The sequence below is a fragment of the Gadus morhua genome, chromosome 1 (genome assembly GCF_902167405.1).
Source record: "Gadus morhua chromosome 1, gadMor3.0, whole genome shotgun sequence".
In the NCBI taxonomy this organism is placed as follows: domain Eukaryota; kingdom Metazoa; phylum Chordata; class Actinopteri; order Gadiformes; family Gadidae; genus Gadus; species Gadus morhua.
The window spans coordinates 5,656,746-5,681,491 of record NC_044048.1 but is presented as its reverse complement, the minus strand read 5'-3'; the positions used below and the strand labels follow the sequence as shown (position 1 = coordinate 5,681,491).

General features: G+C 46.6%; 2 protein-coding genes across 5 annotated transcripts; one reads left to right on the top strand and one right to left on the bottom strand.

The window, feature by feature from the left end:
- The first annotated feature begins 1,610 nt into the window (after positions 1-1,610).
- LOC115558849 (tubulin alpha chain) lies at positions 1,611-8,798 on the top strand. 3 transcript variants are annotated; one of them, XM_030377550.1, is made up of 5 exons: positions 1,612-1,915; positions 2,837-3,059; positions 3,148-3,296; positions 3,381-4,307; positions 8,682-8,798. In XM_030377550.1, the coding sequence occupies exons 1-5, from the start codon at positions 1,913-1,915 to the stop codon at positions 8,727-8,729; spliced, it is 1,350 nt and encodes a 449-aa protein (XP_030233410.1). In that variant the 5' UTR covers positions 1,612-1,912; the 3' UTR covers positions 8,730-8,798. The 3 variants fall into 3 exon arrangements, with proteins under 3 accessions (XP_030233259.1, XP_030233410.1, XP_030233336.1); XM_030377399.1 differs by lacking the exon at positions 8,682-8,798 and having other exon boundaries at positions 1,611-1,915; positions 3,381-4,445; XM_030377476.1 differs by lacking the exons at positions 1,612-1,915; positions 2,837-3,059; positions 3,148-3,296; positions 3,381-4,307 and adding exons at positions 5,675-5,824; positions 6,651-6,876; positions 6,964-7,112 and having other exon boundaries at positions 7,755-8,798.
- Positions 8,799-9,644: 846 nt separating this feature from the next.
- On the bottom strand, positions 9,645-24,457 carry jph2 (junctophilin 2). Of its 2 annotated transcripts, XM_030377274.1 has the most exons (6): positions 23,340-24,457; positions 21,129-21,945; positions 13,893-14,011; positions 11,964-12,916; positions 11,340-11,433; positions 9,645-11,074 (listed from the first exon to the last, which is right to left on the bottom strand). In XM_030377274.1, exons 1-5 carry the CDS (start codon positions 23,716-23,718, stop codon positions 11,353-11,355), a joined length of 2,349 nt encoding a protein of 782 aa, XP_030233134.1. In that variant the 5' UTR covers positions 23,719-24,457; the 3' UTR covers positions 9,645-11,074; positions 11,340-11,352. The 2 variants fall into 2 exon arrangements, with proteins under 2 accessions (XP_030233134.1, XP_030233047.1); XM_030377187.1 differs by having other exon boundaries at positions 9,645-11,433.
- Positions 24,458-24,746: the final 289 nt, after the last annotated feature.

The following is a 24,746-nucleotide window of genomic DNA, read 5'->3' as shown; positions in this document are numbered from 1 at the left end:
ATTAGTTGTTTTGCAGCATTCCCAATGAATATATCTATATCTAGAGATATACCCTGTATATCTATCTATCTATCTATCTATCTATCTATAGAAAGGGCAATGTGGTTGATTGATTTTAATGTCACGATATGCATTACACAAACACACAGATCAGTCTAACTTTGTTCTGAATAAAGTTCTTAAGTTACATATGTGTGGATTTTTCAAAGAAAAAAAAAACGTGTGTATTTAAAAATTGCTAGAGAAATTAGAATAACAATAATGTAATTTTTATAAATTTTCACAATAAACTGGTGGTTTTAAACTTCTTCCACAGCAGAGTGATTCTAGAACCTATTTAGTGGTTGAAGCCCCACTGTTTAGTCTCGGCCCCCCTGCTAGCATTAAGCTAACCGGTAAGATTTTCACCCAGATTGTTGGCGGACTGATACTCTGAATGAAAACAGTATTGCGTTGATGGAGCAATAGGAAAATACTCCTTGATTATATATAGCCCATGGATTTATAACATAAACAGTCTTCATCTGGATGCCTCCCTCCAAAAGCAAGAAGCCTCCATTATAAGCCATTGCAGATCTTTCTGTGGCTAAATGTCTGAATGGGCCATGATCCAGAGTATCAAGAGTTTCCTTTGAGATGGTTTGATTCTAACACTGTGACATGTTTAGAGCTTGGCGATTCATTTGGAGAAGAAACATGTGTTCATCTAGTATGTTGGACGATTGAAGTTAATTTATCAGATTATAGATACATTTTTAGAAATGTCATCACAGGCATTACTACAAACATTGTCAATTTATTAAACTGCTTTAAATAAGTCAAATAAACAAGGAACACTTCTGCTTGGTAACCATACCCACATTATTGGACCATTTTACCTATCAATGCTGATCTCTAAGGTTAGCAGATAATTGTTTTACTGGATGAGTTTATAGGCCTATCCAATCCTTAGCACATATTCTGATGGATTGTGTTATGGTTCTTGACCGTTTTATATTCTTAATTTGTTTGCTGAGTAGTGTAAGTAGGCCTGATCATGTTACGCTTCGTCCCAAAGCTCACCATATCCACCAAAAACCTGCAGTCAAACAGCCAAGCATTCAGTAACATTAGCTGCCTCGGATTCCTCAGCTCCCCCAGATGAGTCACATCACATTGAACAGGAATTGCTCGGAACATTTGGTCAAATATCATAGTCTGTGGTGAGGTAGGGCTTCAGAGCCCCTGACGAGGCTGTGAACTACAGGCTTGATGTTGACTCGGGACGGGATTCTCAGTAGCCTTTTCCAACCTGAGAATGATGTCCAATCGAGCGACTACAGCAGACAAATCCTACCCAGTCACGAGACCAGCGTCAATGAAAAGGAGAACATTAAAATATGTTATATGTATGACAAAGATGTCTCTTTGTGTAGCCTCCACCTATACCCAAAGCACCGGTCCCGTGTGGGTACCGTTCATGCTGCCATATGGTCCTGCGATGTTTCCAATTCACAGGTCTGCGTTCTGTGCTGCAGTTTATTAAAACAGTTTATTAAAACAGAAACAAATGTTGTGCGCACTGATCTCCTGCACCTGCTCAGACGGCGGATCATCTACCGGCTGACCAAATGAGCTAATGTGCGTGCATTAATGAAGCGTCCTCTAAGGTCCATTCATTGTAGACTTTACCATTTAAGATCACGAAATACAGATACTAGCCTACTCGTCATCTGCAATTGAAAAATGATGAATGTGAACTTGGTGAAAGCATTCAGGAAAACAGGGCTACTCCCCTGTGTGATAACGGCACCTTGCCCCCTCAGATGAAGAGCGCCTCGCCGCGTCACGGATCCGCCTCAGACACCGCGCACCTCAGCAGCGACCACGCACCAGACTTGTCCCTTTACATTGAATAAACTCGACGAGCAAAATGGTAAGCCTTAATTTACGCTATGTTATTTTAACCATGATTGCTTTACTTTGATATTCGAATTTGAGTCGTTTATTTTGCTGATTGGAATTGGGTTTTGGGAGATTTTTCACAATTTACTTGTCACATCGTGTTATGGTTATGATTATACCTTCTTTTTTTTTAGCACAGCCTTTAAGCAATGAAATAAATGTATTCTAGATACCATATTTATGTACAGGCCTTTATTATTTTAGATTTAGGTCTTTAATTCATTGTACGTTGCTGCCATGCAAAACATGGTCTAATCCTCTTCCCACATTGCTGCTCTGTAAATCAGATTAGACTCCTTGAACAGACATTTTGTTACAAAGCCACCAGCCTATTTTCTAGAGGTCTCAGTGTGCAGTACATAAAACGAATCTATATCACGCAATTTGTTCTTTATAAATCGAGAACCGAATGTACCATTTGTGTCATCCGATGTCGTCGTCGTCTTCCCTCCCCCCGCGTAACCAAACAGTAGGCCTACTAATCAGGAATAATGGAAAAAATAAAGACAAAGACAAAGACAGATCATTCAAACGACAGATGGGGGAAAAGTGTGCTCATTATATTTTAAAGAGACCGAAGTCTACAACATTTCTGCCCTATCTCTCCATGGAAGTCTATGCGCAATATGCCATGGTTTTACGTCATAGAAAAGCTCTGCAGAAAAAAAACATGGGTTGGGTTGTTCCTTAAAATATGTGCGGGGAAAAGGCAGAGCCAAGGCAGGATTTATTTTTGACAAGCTTTCTCAGCTAATTCCAAGTGTGTGATCCAAGTATTTGTGAGTTTCAGACTTAATAAAATACATTTAAGTAAAAACACGACATACACTCACATTATCATCTCAGTCCAAAGAACATAAGCTCTAATCTCAAACCTCTTCTTACCCCCCAGCGTGAGTGTATCTCCATCCATGTGGGTCAGGCCGGTGTCCAGATTGGCAATGCATGCTGGGAACTCTACTGTCTGGAGCATGGGATCCAGCCTGATGGGCAGATGCCCAGTGATAAAGCCATCGGAGGAGGAGATGATTCCTTCAACACCTTCTTCAGTGAGACTGGAGCTGGGAAGCACGTCCCCAGGGCTGTTTTTGTAGACCTGGAGCCAACTGTCATTGGTAGGTTCCCCTCACTTCTACAATGTTTTATTTATTAAATGCAATACACCATTGAGCATGAACAGAACCAAATCTTTGCTGGTTTCAGATGAGGTGCGCTCTGGGATCTACCGCCAGCTGTTCCACCCTGAGCAGCTGATTACTGGTAAGGAGGATGCAGCCAACAACTACGCCCGTGGACACTACACCATCGGCAAGGAGATCATCGACTTGGTGCTGGACAGGGTCCGCAAGCTGGTAGGTATCTCAGTATGAAGAACCATAAACTGTCCCAATACAAATTGCTATCTTTGTCTGACCTTGTGCTTTCTTGGTTTCCAGTCTGACCAGTGCACTGGGCTCCAGGGCTTCCTGGTGTTCCACAGCTTTGGAGGTGGCACCGGTTCTGGTTTCACCTCCCTGCTGATGGAGCGTCTATCAGTTGACTATGGCAAGAAGTCCAAACTGGAGTTCTCCATCTACCCAGCTCCCCAGGTCTCCACTGCTGTGGTGGAGCCCTACAACGCCATCCTCACCACGCACACCACCCTAGAGCACTCTGACTGTGCCTTCATGGTAGACAATGAGGCCATCTATGATATTTGCCGTAGGAACCTAGATATTGAGCGTCCTTCCTATACCAACCTCAACAGGCTGATCAGTCAGATTGTGTCCTCCATCACTGCTTCCCTCCGTTTTGATGGTGCTCTTAACGTTGATCTGACAGAGTTCCAGACCAACTTGGTGCCCTATCCCCGTATTCATTTCCCTCTGGCCACCTATGCCCCGGTCATCTCTGCTGAGAAGGCATACCATGAGCAGCTCTCTGTGGGTGAAATTACCAATGCCTGCTTTGAGCCGGCCAATCAGATGGTGAAATGCGACCCACGCCACGGCAAATACATGGCCTGCTGCCTTTTGTACCGTGGTGATGTGGTGCCCAAAGATGTCAATGCTGCCATTGCCTCCATTAAAACCAAACGCTCCATTCAGTTCGTAGACTGGTGCCCAACTGGTTTTAAGGTTGGCATCAACTACCAGCCCCCCACTGTAGTTCCTGGTGGAGATCTGGCCAAGGTCCAGAGGGCTGTATGTATGCTGAGCAACACCACTGCCATCGCAGAGGCCTGGGCTCGTCTTGACCACAAGTTTGATCTGATGTATGCCAAGCGGGCCTTTGTGCACTGGTATGTGGGTGAGGGTATGGAGGAGGGAGAGTTCTCTGAGGCCAGAGAGGACATGGCAGCCCTGGAGAAGGATTATGAGGAGGTGGGAGTCGATTCAGTTGAGGGTGAGGGAGAGGAGGAAGGAGAGGAGTACTAACAGAAGTTGACTTGAAAGATCCATGATCCTGCATACCTATGGAATCTCCAAAAATCTCAAATAAAAATGAAACTTCCAACATCTGCCGGTGCCCAGTGTTATGTGTGTATTTTTTCAAGGATTTCTATTAGTGGACCATTAGTTGTTTTGCAGCATTCCCAATGAATATATCTATATCTAGAGATATACCCTGTATATCTATCTATCTATCTATCTATCTATCTATCTATCTATCTATCTATCTATCTATCTATCTATCTATCTATCTATCTATCTATCTATATATAACTTATGGCATTACCTATATGAATACATTGATTGTCATAGGTTTCTTGTGTTCGGTTGAATATAGTATTGAAATGTGCACTTGACTAGAATTTATTTTAAAGTGGGTCTGTTGAGGCATTTTCCTAAGTACATGAATCCTTAAACATGAAAAGCAAATAAACATATATCTTTTATATTTAAGTGTTAACAATACAAGAAGGAATTGTTTAAATAAACCACCCCTATGATTTGTAATTTGGTGAGAAAATCTGTCTCAAAGACCAGTTATTTCTGAATAAATATTTGCTCATCATAAGAGCTTTTGTTCTGGTTTAACGAGACAATAAAACACATTAATGAATGGAATATCTTACCTATTGAAGGCAAAATGGTTGACAGGGGAGGCAGGCTATATCTGTGAGGACTGCTTTGGGCGATATTCACATTTTGAATGACTAATAAAACAGGCCTTCAAGACTAAAGGAATCAGACCTAGTGACACAGCGAATTGTGTGTGTGTGTGTGTGTGTGTGTGTGTGTGTGTGTGTGTGTGTGTGTGTGTGTGTGTGTGTGTGTGTGTGTGTGTGTGTGTGTGTGTGTGTGTGTGTGTGTGTGTGTGTGTGTGTGCGAGAGAGTGTGTGTGTGTGTGTGTGTGTGTGTGTGTGTGTGTGTGTGTGTGTGTGTGTGTGTGGGTGTGGGCGGGTGTGTGTGTGTGTGTGTGTGTGTGTGTGTAAGAGGAGGAGAGAGTTATTATAACATGCCTTAACATAATAAGACTTCATGCAATAACATAAATGCTGTTCCCATCATAAAATGTAGTGTAGGGTGAATGCCAGTGACTAAGAAATAGGTATTTAACCGCAAATAGGATTCAGTCTCAGACTCCAGACTCTAATTTCGCCTCTTTCGACTGCCCCACTTTATGCAGAGTCGTCCCTTGTCGTGACAATGAACGAACAAGACATGCTGTGCTGGTTCATCCAATAGAAACGTGCTCATGTGACACTCAGCCAATGGGATTGAGCAGCCCCTTTCCGCGACGAGGAAGTATAAAGGAGCCCGCCTAAAGGGGGCCAGGCCTAGATCCTTCTTACATCGACCCATAAAGGTCTGCCTGTAAGAAATTACTGCAATCCTCGTGTTTCGTCTAATCTTCTATTTTTCTACTTCTATTTTTTGACGCATCAGAAAAAATGGTGAGCGTGATAGTTTTCCTTATCAAAAATGATTGAGTTCATGTTTCTGTGGGTTATTGATGAGAATCACCCGATGACGTCTGATTTCACTCCTTAATGTAGAACCTGACAAAAACAGCCGTTCTGCCATCCTATTGGCTCAACCTACGATTGGCATCAATGATTATTAGACAGAATATATACTGTTACTTTGTTGCTATATTGAACATGATTCCCTCCGTTTCCCGCTGTTTGCAGCTGATAGCTGAGGTTGGCGCGTTGGGCGTCGATGCGCTTCAGTCCGCTCACAATTAGGAGTATTTATTTCGGTGGAAGAACACATAGTTAATGAACGGTATCCGTAAACGAGCCTTACCATTGTCAAAGGTGTAACGCTCTCGATGATGTATATTTCTAATCGAGTTTCATTTTCTCTATGCATCGAGAAGAGGCATCCTACGCAGTTGCCATTTTAACTGCTAATATCCCATGTGATGAAATGGAGGCAAAATACATTTCCACTCGTATGTTTTATGTATTGTAGCCTGTGATATTCTCCGTGATTCGAACTCTGGTCACTAAATATAATTAATCTTGCAGCCTGTCAGGTGGTTTGTCATGATGTTTTCGTATCTGGTGCAACACAAAGGCATCCTCTATCCGCACTAACCCCACCCCGATCGGTGACGCAGTTCAGTTGTGAAATAGGCCGGGCAATGTCCATCATCCATGCGTTTGATCTCATTTCACGATCTTCTCCCCACTGTTGCCCTCTGTGAATTTGAAGGTCTTACTTATGGTTTTTGTTTTGTAGAGTACTAAACTAGATTGTTTTATCATCTTTTAGAGGGAATGTATCTCAGTCCACGTTGGTCAGGCCGGTGTCCAGATGGGCAATGCATGCTGGGAACTCTACTGTCTGGAGCATGGGATCCAGCCTGATGGGCAGATGCCCAGCATGAAGGTCTCTTCTGGAGGAGGAGACGATTCCTTCAACACCTTCTTCAGTGAGACTGGAGCTGGGAAGCATGTCCCCAGAGCTGTTTTTGTAGACCTGGAGCCAACTGTCATTGGTAGGTTCCCCTCTCAGTTGCATTGTTTATTTATTGATTGCCTTAAATTATTGAGTATTAATGGAACCTAATCTTTTCTGTTTTCAGACGAGGTGCGCACTGGGACCTACCGCCAGCTGTTCCACCCTGAGCAGCTGATTACTGGTAAGGAGGATGCAGCCAACAACTACGCCCGTGGACACTACACCATCGGCAAGGAGATCATCGAACTAGTGATGGACAGGATGCGCAAGCTGGTTCGTACAACTGTTGTTAAATGTCTTCCGTCAAAATACATATACGTGTAATTTTCAATTGTGGTTTCGGGATGAATGTATAGATCATGTAACGGCTGAAGGGGTATCTGGCCCTTATTCAGGGTGTCTGGGAGTCCTCTAGATTAAGATGTTGCTAAGATTAATGGAACTACCTTCTTTAAACGGCAATTTTTTAAATCCAGCCAGTGATTATTAATTGCTGTCTGGTCATTTGGCTTAAGAAGCCAAATTACTGAAGAGCCCCACATTCTAGAAATGGTCTTCAAATTCCATATTTGGCTCCAAATACTGGTGTAAGCTATTGATGGTGGTAAACATGGCTAGCAAAGAAGTGGGGAAACCACTAAGGCAGCTGGGAAATGTATATACACAATATAAGCAGGACAGCTGTCTTCAGTTTGACATGCTGCACTCAATGAGACATTATTGGAGGCCAATGGCTACAGAAAATAGACTTTATAGCATAGATTACTATGATGAAAATCGTATGCAAGATGTTTAAAACCCAACATTTATAATTTGGGTTTTGCTCTTGTCATTTACTTTTGCGTTTATCTTAAGGTCAAGTAACAGCTAATTTCAAATACCGGAAGATAAAGTGGTATTGTTTTCTGTTCCCAGGCTGACCAGTGCACTGGGCTCCAGGGCTTCCTGGTGTTCCACAGCTTTGGAGGTGGCACCGGTTCTGGTTTCACCTCCCTGCTGATGGAGCGTCTATCAGTTGATTATGGCAAGAAGTCCAAACTGGAGTTTGCCATCTACCCAGCTCCCCAGGTCTCCACTGCTGTGGTGGAGCCCTACAACTCCATCCTCACCACGCATACCACCCTAGAGCACTCTGACTGTGCCTTCATGGTAGACAATGAGGCCATCTATGATATTTGCCGTAGGAACCTAGATATTGACCGTCCTTCCTATACCAACCTCAACAGGCTGATCAGTCAGATTGTGTCCTCCATCACTGCTTCCCTTCGTTTTGATGGTGCTCTTAACGTTGATCTGACAGAGTTCCAGACCAACTTGGTGCCCTATCCCCGTATTCATTTCCCTCTGGCCACCTATGCCCCGGTCATCTCTGCTGAAAAGGCATACCATGAGCAGTTAACGGTTTCGGAAATCACCAATGCCTGCTTTGAGCCGGCCAATCAGATGGTGAAATGCGACCCACGCCACGGCAAATACATGGCCTGCTGCCTTTTGTACCGTGGTGATGTGGTGCCCAAAGATGTCAATGCTGCCATTGCCTCCATTAAAACCAAACGTTCGATTCAGTTCGTAGACTGGTGCCCAACTGGTTTCAAGGTTGGCATCAACTACCAGCCCCCCACTGTAGTTCCTGGTGGAGATCTGGCCAAGGTCCAGAGGGCTGTATGTATGCTGAGCAACACCACTGCCATCGCAGAGGCCTGGGCTCGTCTTGACCACAAGTTTGATCTGATGTATGCCAAGCGGGCCTTTGTGCACTGGTATGTGGGTGAGGGTATGGAGGAGGGAGAGTTCTCTGAGGCCAGGGAGGACATGGCAGCCCTGGAGAAGGATTATGAGGAGGTGGGAGCTGACAGTGTTGGAGATGGGGAAGGTGATGAGGAGTATTAGATGTGTTGTAAGATTTGCCTGGAATTGTGATCCTTGATCTATTGTCGGTAATAAATCGTTCTAACAGCACTATGTCTTTGAATATCTTTATTGAAGTCGACCTGTCCTTTTCAGATCTTTTGCTTGACTGTTTAAGTTGTGCCCAGTATGGCTATACATAGCAAAAAATGCAGTCCAAACATTCCTTGATGCAAAGTTGAGCTACGATTATTATTTTTCATGTATTCCATAAATAGTCTTATGAACCTCAGTCAATTGGGTTAACTGATGAAATTATTCATCAAAATGACTGCATTTCTAAAGACGGCTAGAGGGCGCTGTAGGCTCGCATTGCTCTTACGTACGTCAACTGCTTCACGTTTGAGTAAAGTGACGTCTTGGACATTTTTTTTTTTATTATGTATTAAGCGTATTGATTAGAAACTACAATATATCTGAAGCAAGAACTAGGGACAATGTCGAGCTGCATTTCAGACCGGTTTGAAAACCTGCTGCCTGACCGTTTCTGAAGTGAGGCATTGTGCGGAGGTCTAAATAGAGCTTGGATCCCCTGGTGGTCGGACTGAGGGGACAGGTGCGGTTTAAAAATACGAACTGGTTTCCTCAGTTACTGGACAGTCATAACTGAAACGTAGATACAACATTTAGGTATATCATAAGGCCAGTAACATAGAACACCAAGGTTGTTGGAAACATTTATGCGGGAAATTTCTAAAATGTTTCACAAGGTAACGTGTTTCTTCAGCATTTACTTATTTGGACATTTTTTGATTTTGGAAATGTTCATGTCAACAAATGCGATTTTACCAAATCGCACCAATCCTTATTTCAAAAAGACAGTTTATGTGTTTTAGAAACTAAAAGTAAATCTGTTACTAATGGATCCTACACCCATGTAAAACACGAATACACAAATTACGGATGTAAAATAGTTTATTCAATTGTTGAAGCTTGAAATCGAGTAAGTAAATTAATGCATATTTTGAACGCCTCTGACCTGTTGCATCATACATGTTTAGGTCATAAGTGCACTGATGGTGTCTGCAAGGAATAAAGCACAGCTATTCCTTTTTTCCAGATTTTCACATGCGAGCGTCAACAGATACAATTCTATTTGAAATATTTTGATGCATTACAATAATTGTGAATTTGTGCATTAATATTAGGATCCAGGGAGAAATATAAAAACTGTCCGGAGCGCATCAGTGCTGTAAGACGTGGAGCTCATCATTCCTTTCCTCCATCTTGAGATAATCTCAGTTCCAAAGATTAATAAATAGCTTTTTAGGTTTACATTTCCTCCCTACAAAAATCTTCTTCTTTTTTTTACCTATGCATAGTTGCCTACACTTTAATAAACACCGTTTTTACAGTTTCTTATCATCGCACCCTTTTCTGTACCGTCATCCAACATAACTACCCATCCAACCGCTAAAACCTTTCCAACCTAACCGTCATGTGACATTGTTTTTACATAAAAAAAAATATAAGCAGGACTCGATAACGTTCATGCCCAATCATATTATTTTTTCTACCCTATTTCATTCATCAACTCCAAACATTGAAATGTAAGGTGTGTTTTTGCAATTACCCCAAAGAAATACAAATGAATTTTGAGAAGTCCAGAACGATCCAATTCTAATGTGGTTTGTACACAAAGATCAAAAAAATTAAAATAAGCAGTGACATAAGAGATACTTGCTCATGTGCTCAAACTCAATCCTTGTCACAACCTATTTGAACAATATCTTCTCCAAATCATTTACTTTGTTCCTAAGTACTAACAGTGAAAAGCTCAAGAGACCTAAGGACAGTATTAAGTTTGTATATCTTGCCCATAATCAACCAGAAATCAATTGTAAATATACATTGGCAAACAGCAATAATAATTTAGTTATCTAGTTTAAACATTTGGGAATCCACAAATTATTAATCTATCTACTATGTGCCTAAAGAGCAGGTCAGCAACTGCCAGTCAAAGGATTTGGTTCGAAGCTGCCTGTACTGTGTTGACACACTGTTACTCGTCATCTTTGCCAGCCATAGCATGCTCGTGCATTCACTGAAACACATCACGTAGCCGTATCCCAGTCACAGGTCCCAGAGACCCCTACATACAGCATCACATTCACATGAACTCAGTTTCATCCACTGTCATTCAGATTCGGACAACAGCTCCTCCTTTATCCCTCGTGAAAGTGTTAGCCTCTGTCTCTTTAGCTGAACCTTTGGAGAGCCGTGATCATCCATATAAGGCATTTCTTTTAAGAGCAACTCCCTGCGTGATCTCTGGTCGTCGCTGAAAAGGCAGACTAAGCCATCCCTCTCCAACTTTGCTAGTGGACCTGCAGGAGACCAGCAGATGACAAATTAGAGAGAGATAAATCCGTTATTACCAATGTTCACTTAAGTTGGTCATATCACTGCATCGATGCAGAGATTATGTACAGAGTTCCAACATAGTTTTGCTATACTGCAGAGAGTCATGGATGAAGCACTTCATCAATTGGAGTTCAAACACTCAAACCAAACCGCAGATGATGTTGTTCTTATTTGTATTTCCCCAGAAAAGGGGGCTGTCACTTTAGTTTCATTGTGTGTTAGGTTCACCTTTTTTTTTGACTCATGACAAGATGTGTACGAACAGAATGGCCAGGCCGATGTTCAGAAGGATGACCATACAGATCATGATTGTGTTCGGACCCTTGGAAAGAAAGAAGAAGAAGACGACAATCAATACAAACATGCAAACATATGCATCACTTCCAAACAGAAGAGCTGTGCAGGCAGGCTATATGCTGCAATAAGGCCAAACCCAGACCCTGGAATCCTACTGATATATATAAGTCCTATCCCTTGAAGACGAAAGTGATATATTCATATATTATATTTGCCCTAAACTTGACTTTATTTCGGTGTAAAATCTTATCGGCCCTTTCGCCTAAGGCATGAGAACAATTGTTGACCGGGGAGAGAGAACAATTGTTGACGGGGAGGGGGTGGTAGAAAATTCTACAGACATTATTTTTTTTTTTTATTTATTCCCATGGGCTCCCCTATGCCTTGGACCCCCCCTCAACTGTGTAACTTATACCCGCAGCCCGGCGGCCCTGATCATGACTGTAAATACCCTGTGTGGCTTTGACCTTGTTCTTAACAAAATGTAATTGGGGACAAACAGTTGTAGTGTTCTCAAACTAATGGTACATTATATGTGAAGGTAAGCTGCCTTACCTCTAACTCCACAGAATCTACAGTCCTCTCTTTGCTCGGAACCTTCATGACTGTCTTTTGCTTGGCCTCTACTTTGGTCTCCACCGTGGCTGGTGCTGTCACCGCTGGCTGGCCAATCACAGCCTTGGCTTCTACCGGCTTGGCTACAACCTTTGCTTGAAGTTTGGGTGTGGGAGACGGAGCGGGACTGGGCTCCTGTCTCTCGACTGGCTTGGTCTCCGACCGGCTGCCCGTCCTGCTGGGCGTTCTGCTGCTGGGTTCCACGCTGAACCTAGGGGCGGACGCGGCCCGGGACGGAGGGGCGGACGCAGCCCGTGACGGAGGCGCGGACGGCGGGGTCGGCTCACCGGGCGTCTCGGCGGGTTCTGGCTCGGGCTTGTCGGCAGCTTTGGGCGGAGCCTTGACAACGGGCTGGGCGGCTTGGTCTTCGTCGTGGGAGACGAGGCCGGTTCCCACGGGGTCCACGGGCTCGGAGGCGCTCTCCTCGCCGTCGAACTTCTGCAGCGGCTTGATCTCCAGGTCCGAGCCCGGCTCCACCGCGCTGCTCTGGCGGCTCGGGGGGCCGGAGGGGGCCGCCACCTCGGGGCCCTCGGGGGCCGAGGTCGGTGCCGGGGCCGGCACAGAAGCGGAGGACGAAGGGGTGGTGGGGCGGCTGGCGGTTCTGCTGTTGGCTCTGCTGCTGGCTGCGCTGCCTCCACCTCTGCTGCTCTTCTCTCCGTTCCAGCTCCCTGGTCGGAGCAGCAGGGGGTCCTCCCTGTTGGTGATGCCAGGGCTGGGGGAGGGCGTGCGGGCCGGAGTGGAGCCAGGCATGAGGCGGTCCAGCTCGTTCATGGACGGGCTCTCCGGGGGCGTGGGCAGGGGCTCCTCCTCGGCCAGCAGCGGCTCGTGCATGTCGGTGTCCACGTTGTCCTCAACCCCGTCCTGGAGTAAGCGCTTCCTCAGATACTCTGGACCTGCGGGGCCACCGTGGGTTACAGATACACGCCATACATACGACACGCATGCATCAGGTAAAAAGAGACATCTTCCTCAGATACTCTGGACCTGCGGGGCCACCGTGGGTTACAGATACACGCCACACATACGACACGCATGCATCAGGTAAAAAGAGACATTGAGACTTCAGGTGAAGAAGGATTAGTCCTCCTCTCTGAAGACGATGGACTGCTTACCCCTTACACTCTGAACTTTGATAGATGGGTTCATCACTGTCGGCCTCTCTAGTCATTCATGGTGGATATGACGTCACGGAAATGCAACCTTGTAAATCAAGGTATTGTTCTTGCTCTTTTCTTTTTATTTTGTAAAGGTCTCATCGAGGTATAGGCTGTTACTCATAGCAGTCAACCTGTATAAACTGCAGCAATGCTTTGATTGAGTGCTGCAGTACTCTATGGTCTCTCCCTGCTGGTGAAGGTAGGAAAGATGCATCCCAGGCTTCAGTCACGATGTGTCCTTGTGTCCTTGTAGCATCTGCAACAGACAAGCCAAGGAGCCGCTTTGCGCTGGCTGCTTGCATCATATGGTGCTTCGGTGTACGAGCACCGAAAGCAGATGGGAAAAGGTGTACAGTATATTCATGGGTCTACAAGGTTCTTTTTGTCTAGCGGTCTGCCTGTCTAAAGTAATACGTTCCCTTCCACACTAGTACAGGAAGACGTTACCATGCTACGCTGTTCAAAAAGAAAAGAATCACTATAAAGTTGCATTCATTTGTGTATTGTCTTTGTTTTCTTTCTGATGTATTTTATAGTTCTTTACCTCCTTACGATAAGTTTGTGTTGTTTTCATCTCTTACTTGTCAAAATATAATAAAAATCATTCCAGTATTACAAGTAGATCAGTATACTGAATAACATTTGCATCCTATAAGTGCATAGAATGAAATACAAACATATTTAGTGGATATGAAGAAAGCAGAGCCCAGACCTGGCTGGTGAAACGAAGGGGACAGCTCTGTGGCCACCAGGCGGGCGATGCTGGACTCTGAGTTGGAGGCCATGGCCGCCTGGTCTGCTCCCTCCGCCTTGGCCTTGGCGTGGCACGTCCTGAGAATGACAACATCCTGTTGAACCCCTCGGCCACACAGCAGCACTCCGCTGCTCCCCTTGATGCAGTGAGCACCTCGATCCTCTAGCCGGCTGTCTCCAGTGTGGAGTAAGTAGTAGACTTCTAGTTATCGTTGTTGAATTAGAAACGCATGGCACTGGCATTAACAGTCTTGGTTTCGCCGCTAATGTTGCTGTGGAAGGCAAAACCTCTGTCACCCTCAGAGGTTTTGCACGACATGCAATAAATCGCACTTTGAAAGTGGAGGTGATAGTGGTGAGGTGTGTGTGGACAGGCCCCGCCCAGCCGTCCTCAGTGTCCCCGGGGACAGGCCCCGCCCAGCCGTCCTCAGTGTCCCCGGGGACAGGCCCCGCCCAGCCGTCCTCAGTGTCCCCGGGGACAGGCCCCGCCCAGCCGTCCTCAGTGTCCCCGGGGACAGGCCCCGCCCAGCCGTCCTCAGTGTCCCCGTGGACAGGCCCCGCCCAGCCGTCCTCAGTGTCCCCGTGGACAGGCCCCGCCCAGCCGTCCTCAGTGTCCCCGGGGACAGGCCCCGCCCAGCCGTCCTCAGAGTGTGTGCTTGCGTGTGTGTGTGTGTGTGTGTGTGTGCTTGTGTGTGTGGGATGGTGGGATGGTTCATTAGTATTATTAGCTGCAGAGCCACAGGGGGTGTGAGCTAACTGTTAACCAATGTGTAGGGCTTTGTCCACTATTCTAGTAGGCCTATCCTGTACCCTATACAACTATCAGTTGGAGACTAAGCCAAACCGCCGTAAAGATCCTGTATATTGCAAACAATTGGATTGACTTCTACGCAATACAATGTCAACGGATGATAAAGCCTCAAGAACAACACTTTTCTTTCAAAGAAGAAGAATGAAACCGTGCCTGAATGACCTCACGCTACACTGACCAGATTAACAGAGGAGTATTTGTGATTTTGAACACTCTGTGAATGCTTGAAATACTGTAACGTTACACTGGTCTGAATATAGCCCCCCCCCCCCGACCCGAGCCCTCCCATGGGAGGTGGGGTGGGAGCAGGGAGACCCTTCCTGTCGGGACCATCAGCACACCCTTGAGTTTCCCCTCCACCCGTCCCGGCAGTCAACACCTCCTCCTCCGGGACGGGGGTCCTCCTCCCCGCCCCCCCCCCCCCCACCCTCAGCCCTGCATGCTGTTAGTGAGAGAATATGAAGGCTGGAATGACAGCGCTCCGCTGACATGCAGCAGCTGTTACGCACTGTAACGCCCCGCGCTGTGAGAGAAGACGCTCCAGAAGGAGCACAAGGAGACCACCTCGCCCCTAGACCACCTCGCTGCTAGACCACCTCGCCCCTAGACCACCTCGCCGCTAGACCACCTCGCCCCTAGACCACCTCGCCCCTATACCACCTCGCCCCTACACCACCTCGCCCCTAGACCACCTCGCCCCTAGACCACCTCGCCCCTAGACCACCTCGCCCCTAGACCACCTCGCTGCTAGACCACCTCGCCCCTAGACCACCTCGCCCCTAGACCACCTCGCTGCTAGACCACCTCGCCCCTACACCACCTCGCCCCTAGACCACCTCGTCCCTAGACCACCTCGCCCCTAGACCACCTCGCCCCTAGACCACCTCGCCGCCGCTGCTGGTTCTAGACTCTGGAACTAGTGAACATTTCAGGCATTGACTCAGTGAAGTACTGGACATATCGTACCGGCCTCATGGACGTAACCCTGCAGGGTCCTAGTCTGTTGTCGCAGTTTGTTCCATCAGGTGTTTTTTTATTGTGGTGCTGAACGTCATTCATTCAACAGTCAAAGTTGATGACACTGGTCTTCCGAATGTACTTGTGTGTCTCAACAAACAACGAAAAAACCACCATTAACTAGGCCCACTTTTTACATTCCTTCAACCACTTCCCTACCTCAAGCGGTCCTACTGAGTGGGTTCAGTCCCCTACCTTACCTCCAGTGGTCCTACAGGGTGGGTTCACTCCCCTACCTTACCTCCAGTGGTCCTACAGGGTGGGTTCAGTCCCCTACCTTACCTCCAGTGGTCCTACAGGGTGGGTTCACTCCCCTACCTTACCTCCAGTGGTCCTACAGGGTGGGTTCACTCCCCTGCCTTACTTCCAGTGGTCCTACAGGGTGGGTTCACTCCCCTGCCTTACTTCCAGTGGTCCTACTGGGTGGGTTCCCAAGTTGTGGGTGGGAGAAAACGGATAGGGACGAATGGGGCCCATTTTCTATTCCTAGTCAGCTCAGAATTTTTGTTCTGTTTGTAAAACCAAAGCTCTGTGCTATGCAGAAACATATGAATTATTAAACATACATTAATAATAGTATCAGCATTGAGAATTGAATTTGTGAATGGGGAGAGCAGTGGTTTACTGTATGTGTGGTCTTCCTGCAGGCGGACCTAAACTCTCCCCCAATGGAGACCACGGCTCCTGGTGTGTGTGTGTGTGTGTGTGTGTGTGTGTGTGTGTGTGCGTGTGCGTGTGTGTGCGTGTGCGTGTGCGTGCGTGTGCGTGTGCGTGTGTGACAGGGGGGTACTTGTGGGACAGATATATAAACAGTGTGCCTAAGTTGTCAAGGAAAACTTTGAACTATTTATTGTAATAGGAAACCAATTATGGCGTAATGTATACCATGTATGTTCCTCTATATAGCTGAGTGGCGCGGTACATAATGAGTGTGTTGAAGAAGCCCTACTGAGGCTCCCCTACCCTCCGCGCCTGCTCTGTGTCAAGCCGCAGTCGGCCCTGCTGACGTCCACCGCCAAGAGGGCCTGTCATCCTGGCATGTGCTACTGGATCTCTGGGGAGGGTCCAATTCAACTATAAAAAGTAAGGTTGTGTATGTGGACAAGTCTTCTGTGTGCATGTATGTTGTTTGTGTGTGTGCATTTGTCTATGCGTTTGTATGTTTGTGCGCTTGTGTGTGTGTGTGTGTGTGTGTGTGTGTGTGTGTGTGTGTGTGTGTGTGTGTGTGTGTGTGTGTGTGTGTGTGTGTGTGTGTGTGTGTGTGTGTGCATGTTCCCATGCCCACAGGTGTGTGCCAGAGATAAGAGGAAGAATAAAGTGGAAGGAAAGATTGAAGGAGAGAAAGCAAGACAGTAATGGAGAATACAATGCAAGGAAAGAAATGAAGAGAGAGAGAGAGAGAGAGAGAGAGAGAGAGAGAGAGAGAGAGAGAGAGAGAGAGAGAGAGAGAGAGAGAGAGAGAGAGAGAGAGAGAGAGAGAATGTTCAAGTTAATTGACTATCTATTAAAAGATGGCCGACACGTCCGTCCATGAGGCATTATGTCTGTCAGAAAATGAAGGACTCACATAACTTTGAGACCATCAATTCCACATTGTTGTCGACTGAAGCATTAAAGCTAGGATAGGCAGGCAGCAAGCTAGCAGGTAGGTAGCTAGGCCGGTAGGTATCTAGCAGGTAGCTAGCTCGGCAGGTAGCGAACAATCCTTTCATTCGGCCCAGATGAAATGACCACAGATACTTTTATTATTTTATTTTATTATTTAATTTATTGACTGCTTCAGGGATGAAAAGTAATTTGCCTCCCATAGCTTTAAAAGAGCGTCATTTAATTGCAGGCTCCTTTTCAATCATGACATATCTCCGGCATTTCCCTTGTCCCTGATGGAACCAGAGCCTTGCCTTGTTGACGTCTGTCACAGCCACAGAACGCCTGTGTCAGCAGCAGGCCGCGTGTGTGCAAAGCCACACACTAGAGGATCTAGGTGCTGCCCCGTCTATATGCTCTGCGTTTATAACCAAGCACTTGCATATGAGCCGGAGTGGGGGTCCTATTTATATCCGCTGAACCATTCGACACCGCTGCTGACGCAAGGTGGACTGGTGTCTGACATCTGTAACTGGTGCGTGTACAGTGATAAAGTCCATAAAAGCTCCTACACCCAAGCGCTGAACTGATTCTGAAATACATACACACAAGTTAAGAGATAACAGGAGGGGCACAAACCAACTGTGTGGCAGAAGAAAGCCGGAGACTGTGGTTATTACAAAGATTGTGAGTGCTAAAGATAGTGCGAGAGGGGTAGCTCATTCAAGTTAGAAGGTGTGCCTGGCAGGCTTCTCCGACTATAGGCAGTAGAGATGAGTTTAGAAGACAATGGGGAGGAGGGGGTGGATCAGCTGCATTCTCCCCTGATTGTGATACTAGCAAGCTTCTGGCCTGTCCATATTTAGTCAGGGCTCCTCTGTGACAGAGGGCCCCCATCCATGAATCATTTGCAACCAGTATGGGCGACCAAACAGACCATAAAAACATCCGGCCTCCTGCCCCCACTCAACCTTCCCTACAACTCAACGCAACCACAAGCGGAGACACCTTCACTGGGTTGATGCCAGGGAATCCTCGGTTAACTGGACATGGTTGGTGAGCTGATGAGGTCTGGCCTGCCACTGACGGCATGGCCGTTGTTGGGGCACACTAAAGAGGAGTGAATGTACAATGCACAATTGTGTGTTTGTCTTGAATAATAAGGGATTCCAGTGTATGTCCTTCCAGTACTGTATGAGAGCCATTATAAATTAGTTGGATGCAGGATGGTCTTTGTGTTTTGTTGTGTCTAGAATGTGTTACATGAAGCGCTGTTTAAAGTAGTGCCATCTTAATGAGTTCCATTCTTAGCTCCTGGTAAGAAGCTCTTGACTATCCATGGAAGGCTATGCAGGCCAGTCGGTTGAGATGATGCATATGATATTAAGATTTTCTTAAAGTAGCACTGCCTCATAACTCTTATAATGCAGCTTAGCCTTCAGTTCAAATATTTAGATTCCCATCTGTGCAGGGACAGGATCTGTCGTCCATCACAGCAGCCTCACTTACTGTAAACACTTGGCTGATTTCAGGTGCCAAGGATTATTGTTGAGGGAAAATGCTACGGCCTTTTAAGGCCATAGAGAAACGCAAAAAATCCATCCTTCAACAAATGGTTGATTCTTCGACAATACTTTACAGTTAAAAACTACAGAACACAAGGAATTTCAGCCTCACAATGAGCTATAGGATCTATGAAAGACCAACCAAAGATAATAACATATTAAATACTCCCAAAGATTTACAACTGAAGTGAAGAGAGAAGAGGCGCTGTGATCACACCTAAAGGACTCCAATGCTACTGAAGCAGCTTTCGAACTGGCCCTCATTTAGAATGAGATTCAATGTGTCCCCTTCTGTGTGGCCAGCCCTCAGCGCTGTGGCAATGAGCCCTCTGGGAACATCCTCCGCAATAACAACTTTTAAAATGGAACTATTTTGTATATTTTGGCCTATTAGGAAAATGTAATGGGCCAATTACTGTGTGGATACCTACTGATGCATATTTTATTTCTCCAGAATGATTGTTGAATGAAAAAAAAAAAGGCTTGAGTGATACAATGCAAATTGAATTCTTCTCCATTGAAGATAGAAGTAAACATTCACTGTAATGCTATTGAGAAATCTATGCAATTGAGGTCCCTCATAGTGACTTATGATCCAAAGTGTCTGGAGGGCATATTTTATGGGTCTTCATGCCGAAAAAGACCCTGGGTTAAATTATCGCCGGAATTACACTTTAACACCACTCTTGGTGTCTGTGCAAACGTTACCAGCCTCTATCAAGTAGAATGGGCAATGGGGAACCAAGATGGCCTCCTGCTGTAGAAGTTTCCTGTCATAAGGGCAAGGGGGAACCCAGATGGCCTCCTGCTGTAGATGTTTCCTGTCATAAGGGCAAGGGGGAACCAAGATGGCCTCCTGCTGTACATGTTTCCTTTCATAAGGGCAAGGGGGAACCAAGATGGCATCCTGCTGTAGATGTTTTCTGTCATAAGGGCAACAGGGTAAAGAGTAAACGATACCACAATCCTTCTTCTGCTTAACTTGACAGCCGTTGTTGTGGCATAACATATTTTTTTCAAATACTACTTCAGTTTGGACAATGCAACTATATATCCCTGCTCTCAGTGACATCAACTGTACTTATAGGGGACCTATGATGCTTTTTCGACTTTTATGACCTATAAACGTTGTTATAATGATTGATAGGGTCATGTTTAACCATACTAAAGTGTGAAATAATGACGTACATGCATTTCGACGTATTCCCTGCTGACAGTCTGGGGTGGCTGTGCAGAGCGCTAAACACTCGGGACAACGTTTGCGATTCAGTTGTTCACATTTCCGGGAAATCATCTACGTAGATGCACTCCTGCCGCGCCCCCATATGCCCGGTCAAACTGCCCGCGCGCGTGCTTCAAGGAAGTTAACCGATCACAACAGAGTTGGGTTGGCAGGAGGGGGGCGAGGGGGGCGAGGGGGCGGAGAAGGACAAAACCGAGCGTTGACAGAGAATGCTGAAAGAGCCCAGATGACAGGAAGAGTTTCCCGAAAATCGACATTGTCTTTTGTGTATGGTTAAACATTACTATCAATCATTATAACAACGTTTATAGGTCATAAAAGTCATAATAGGTACCCTTTTAGTGTTAAGTAGGGGGATAAAAACATCTAGGGGGCTCAGAGAGCTAGGAGTAACCAAAGCCCCATAGCAATGTCCCTAACCACAATTAGAAGACAGCTTCGAAGGCTTCAATTAACCTTTGAGATATTTGGTCACATATGAATTTCAGCGGGTGAGAATAATCTAACTCTACAAAGTTAATCACCTTCCACCATTAACTATAAATAATAAATAATAGCTCTAATGAGCTAAAGGAACCAAATCAAAAACACAAAGGGGATAATGAACTAGGGTAACAATTACAGGTATAATGCACCCCATATTATTAGCTGAACATAATTTGGATCCCCCTGTGTGCATTGTCTCCCTGTTCATAGTTAAATCTGTAATATACTGATACATATGTGGCTGTACCAGCTGATTAACCTATTTTGTTTTTCTATGATCTGGTAAATCTGTTCAAAATCTATTTCTAACTTCACTTGTTTGAAGTACGCGTTTGCAAAGATTTCCTGTAAAATTAGCTCTGAATAAAAAAGCTGTGCTGTGGTTCTTAATATTAGAGTCCGAGCCTAAGGCAGATTGCTGCTAGGTAACGCCACCTTGGTAAACAATGACGGGATAGCAAGATGGCAGCTGGAGCCTGTCCTCACCTGGACGCCGCGATCTCGGCCTTCTGCTTGGCGATGGCGGCGGCCCTCTGCCCGCCCTCCAGCCCCCGCTCAACCTTCTGCTTGATCTTGGTGCCTCTGATGTTGATCACCCTCTTCTTCATGGCCTTGACCAGCATGTTGTTGAGGTACTTGCCCTCCTCCTTCCCGCCCTCGGGGAAGCTGGTGCATCCGTAGCCGTGTCTCTGGTTGTTCAGCCACTCTCCCTCGTACTTCAGCCCGCTGGACCGCTCGCTTATTCCGTACCCCGAGCGCTTGTCGTTCTTCCACTCGCCCATGTACACCTCCGTGGTGGTGGCGTCGATGTCCGCCTCCACGGGGGGGAAGTCCTCGGCGCCGGCCAGGCTGTCGTCCCCGATGCTGATGGTGGAGTTTGCGTCGCTGTTGTTGGAGCTGAGGGCCGACTCGGTCCTCAGGAAGCTGATCTTGCTCTTCTGGCTGGACAGGGAGGTGCGCGAGTCCGACTTCTTCAGCTTGCCCAGCAGGGAGCCTCTGTTGAACAGGCCCTTCTTCTTGGGCTTGACGGCCTCGGGGTCCACCTGGAGGGTGAGGGCGAAGCCGCCGCGGGACGGCCCCAGCGGTGTGGGCGTGGGGGTGCAGGTCTCCTCCCCCGCCGCGTTGGTGGTGGTGATCATCGGGACGTCCTGCTGCAGCACGGCGCCGTTGCTCTGCTCGCTGCGCAGGGAGGTGAGCGAGGTGCGCAGCGGGGAGCGCACCACGGCCGCCATGCCAAAGGGGACGCTCTGGCGGACCCCGTAGCCGTGACGCATGCCCCCCGTGAACTGGCCCTGGAACGTGCCTGGAAGAGACAGCGGGCAACCATTAACCACAACATCTTCCCCCTTTCTTCTAAATCGTCCTTTCTTATTTCTTAATCATCTTTTCAATCAAACATTGGAAGGCCGGTGCCATTGGCATAAAGTATCTAAGGCCGGTGTATTTATGCCGGGCACAAACACAACGTGTCTGGACTGGGGATATAACGGACACGTGGGTGGATTCCAGAGGGACAGACCCAGAAATGTAAGGCCACGGGGGCACAGGGTTTGGGGGGCTATATTTACCCCTGGATATCTGGTGGTACCATGTTCCCCGGCCAGCAGCCCTCGGTGCGCCCCTTAACGCACGGGGCCCCAGGGCTGATGAGTCAGCTGGAGGGACATTTGCCATTTTCCGGCCTGGTACTCGTCACAATTGCTTTTCCTACGGCGTCTACACTGGCCTTGAATCAGATAGCCAATCATTGAGGTTTAACAGGCCTTCAGAAGAGGAGATGTGCTCAAAATAACTCGGAATGTCTATTGAATTAAATTTAGTCCATTCTTGCACGAAATATTTGTCATGTTAGTCTGACATAATTATATAACCTTTTGAGCAGGAGAATAACAGCTTTCTTTAGTTTCTTCAAAATGTAGATTATAGTCCACGGTCCGACTGAAGCAGGAGAAAAATGATTTTTCCTGGTTTGAAAGAGTTCCTGGGTAACACTATGCAATGAGGTCCAGGTGCATGCTGGAGCTAGCAGCAAGAGGGGGGAGGCCTCCAAGTATGAAGTGAACATTAATATCCCTTGTCTACCTATTCTGTACCATTGTGGCTTAGCCCGAACAAATTACAAACTAATAGCTAGGGCCCTCCTGGTACAGACAGACTGTAGCTAGGGCCCTCCTGGTACAGACAGACTGTAGCTAGGGCCCTCCTGGTACAGACAGACTGTAGCTAGGGCCCTCCTGGTAGAGACAGACTGTAGCTAGGGCCCTCCTGGTAGAGACGGACTGTAGCTAGGGCCCTCCTGGTAGAGACAGACTGTAGCTAGGGCCCTCCTGGTACAGACACACTGTAGCTGGGGCCCTCCTGGTAGAGATGGACCATTGCTGGTGTATATAAGGGGCCCAACTAGTCACATTCTATTTGGACATACAAACTTTTGGCCCGGACCCAAAAGAGCAAGGGCCACGGGGAATTGGGCCCTGTGGCCTAGTCCATAATATGGCCAGGTCCAGGAGGCTGAATGTACTGACTTTTGTGGCAAAATTTGAAAGCCATTATTACATGATAACTAATGTAGGCCTACTTTAAAAAAAAAAAACGAAACAAATGTTGAATCATAAAAGATATAAACATTCCATGAAACACACACGTTGAGAATGCCTCAATCCAACGTCTCAACGACATGGTCTCAACACTTCTCACCTCCATCAGCATAGGTCTCTGTGCCATATCCATCCTGAAGTCCATTATTCCAGGTCCCCTCGTACTTGGCCCCACTGCCAACACTCAGACGCGAGCCGTATCTTCCTTTGAAGCCATGGGTCCATTCCCCTCTGTAAATCCAGTGTCCCTTGGTTTCTACCCCGAGACCGTGTCGTTTTCCCTGTGACCAGTACCCCTCGTAGGTGTTCCCACTGGGCCAGGTGTAGACCCCAACCACTTCGAATCCGTAATTCCAGGAGCCAGAGAATTCCCCCTGCCCTTTGGGTCCAGTGCAGATCCCATGTCCGTGAGCCTTACCTCCTTCCCAACCTCCACAGAAAGCTCCGCCGTCATCAAATTCAAAGCGACCTCCACTCATACCTCCCAAGAACCTGCAGGTCACCTACCGAGAAGCTGATCCGTCTTCTGACCTCGCTGAAGATAAAAACCTGCCAATCTTAGATCACCTTCGCCTGACATCCAAACGGGTTCTTTAGTTCATTAAACCACTTGCGTGAAGGTGGGCCGAGGGAACATGTTGACCCGCTTTACAGGAACATTCACTAGTAGATCAAAAGCTTCTTCTAATCTTGGGATCCAGTGTCTTCTTTCTGGGTTCCTTTGTATAACTCATGCTCCTTTTCCAATAGTTGCAGAATACTTTTGTAGTTGACGTTCTTTTCTTTCTTGTGAATGGATATGGTCCTGTTGTGGCCTACGGATCTTGCATGGCCTTCAAGGTGGACAGACAGAGCAGCCCTGTCCCGTCCCGTCCTCTTCAGTCAGCTTCTCCTGACAGTTGCTGCTGTTGGAGATACTTGAGCAGACCTAACAAGGCGACCGGTCCCTACACACACCGGTCCAAAAATACAACCCAATCCCGGCTCCCCAATCCCGGAGCGTTCCCACCTCGGGTCTGGGCGTGCATACCATCTCTTAACTAGTAGGCCGTTTTTAATACTCCTGTTGAACCTCTTTACCAAGGCCCGGGACTTTTTTGAACTGGTATGATGGAAACGTTAAACGTTAAATCAAACGAGTCAAATTAAATATAAATATAATATCCTCGTTCTTTCCAAATCGGTATAGTATGACGAGCAGAGTTCCTTAAATCTAAAAACTTTCAGCAGTTCAACAGTCCACAGCTCAGTGCGGGTCTCTCTGCTGCTTGCGGTGTGGCTCCCCAGGCTGGCCGCTTACTGGAGTTACACTCAGAACAACACGCTCCTCTGCTGCCTGCGAGGTGGCGCCCTCTGCCGGCCGCTTACTGGTGTTACAATCGAAACAACACGTTCCTCTTGGTAGAGCATTGTTCTTTCATTTTTTTTCATTTGTTTAACTCTTAATTAATTAATTTGTTAATGTCTAAAACTTTTGTTTTAGACATACATTGATTCAAATATATAA

Excerpts from the sequence above, each read along its gene's own strand:
- LOC115558849 (XM_030377399.1), top strand. Across the intron at positions 3,060-3,147 it reads CCTGGAGCCAACTGTCATTG|ATGAGGTGCGCTCTGGGATC; the intron begins GTAGGTTCCCCT and ends TGCTGGTTTCAG. Across the intron at positions 3,297-3,380 it reads TGGACAGGGTCCGCAAGCTG|TCTGACCAGTGCACTGGGCT; the intron begins GTAGGTATCTCA and ends CTTGGTTTCCAG.
- jph2 (XM_030377187.1), bottom strand. The coding sequence starts at position 23,718 with ATGAGTGGAGGTCGCTTTGAATTTGATGACGGCGGAGCTTTCTGTGGA. Across the intron at positions 14,012-21,128 it reads GCCGAGATCGCGGCGTCCAG|GACGTGCCACGCCAAGGCCA; the intron begins GTGAGGACAGGC and ends TGTCATTCTCAG. Across the intron at positions 11,434-11,963 it reads TAGATTCTGTGGAGTTAGAG|GGTCCGAACACAATCATGAT; the intron begins GTAAGGCAGCTT and ends TTTCTTTCCAAG.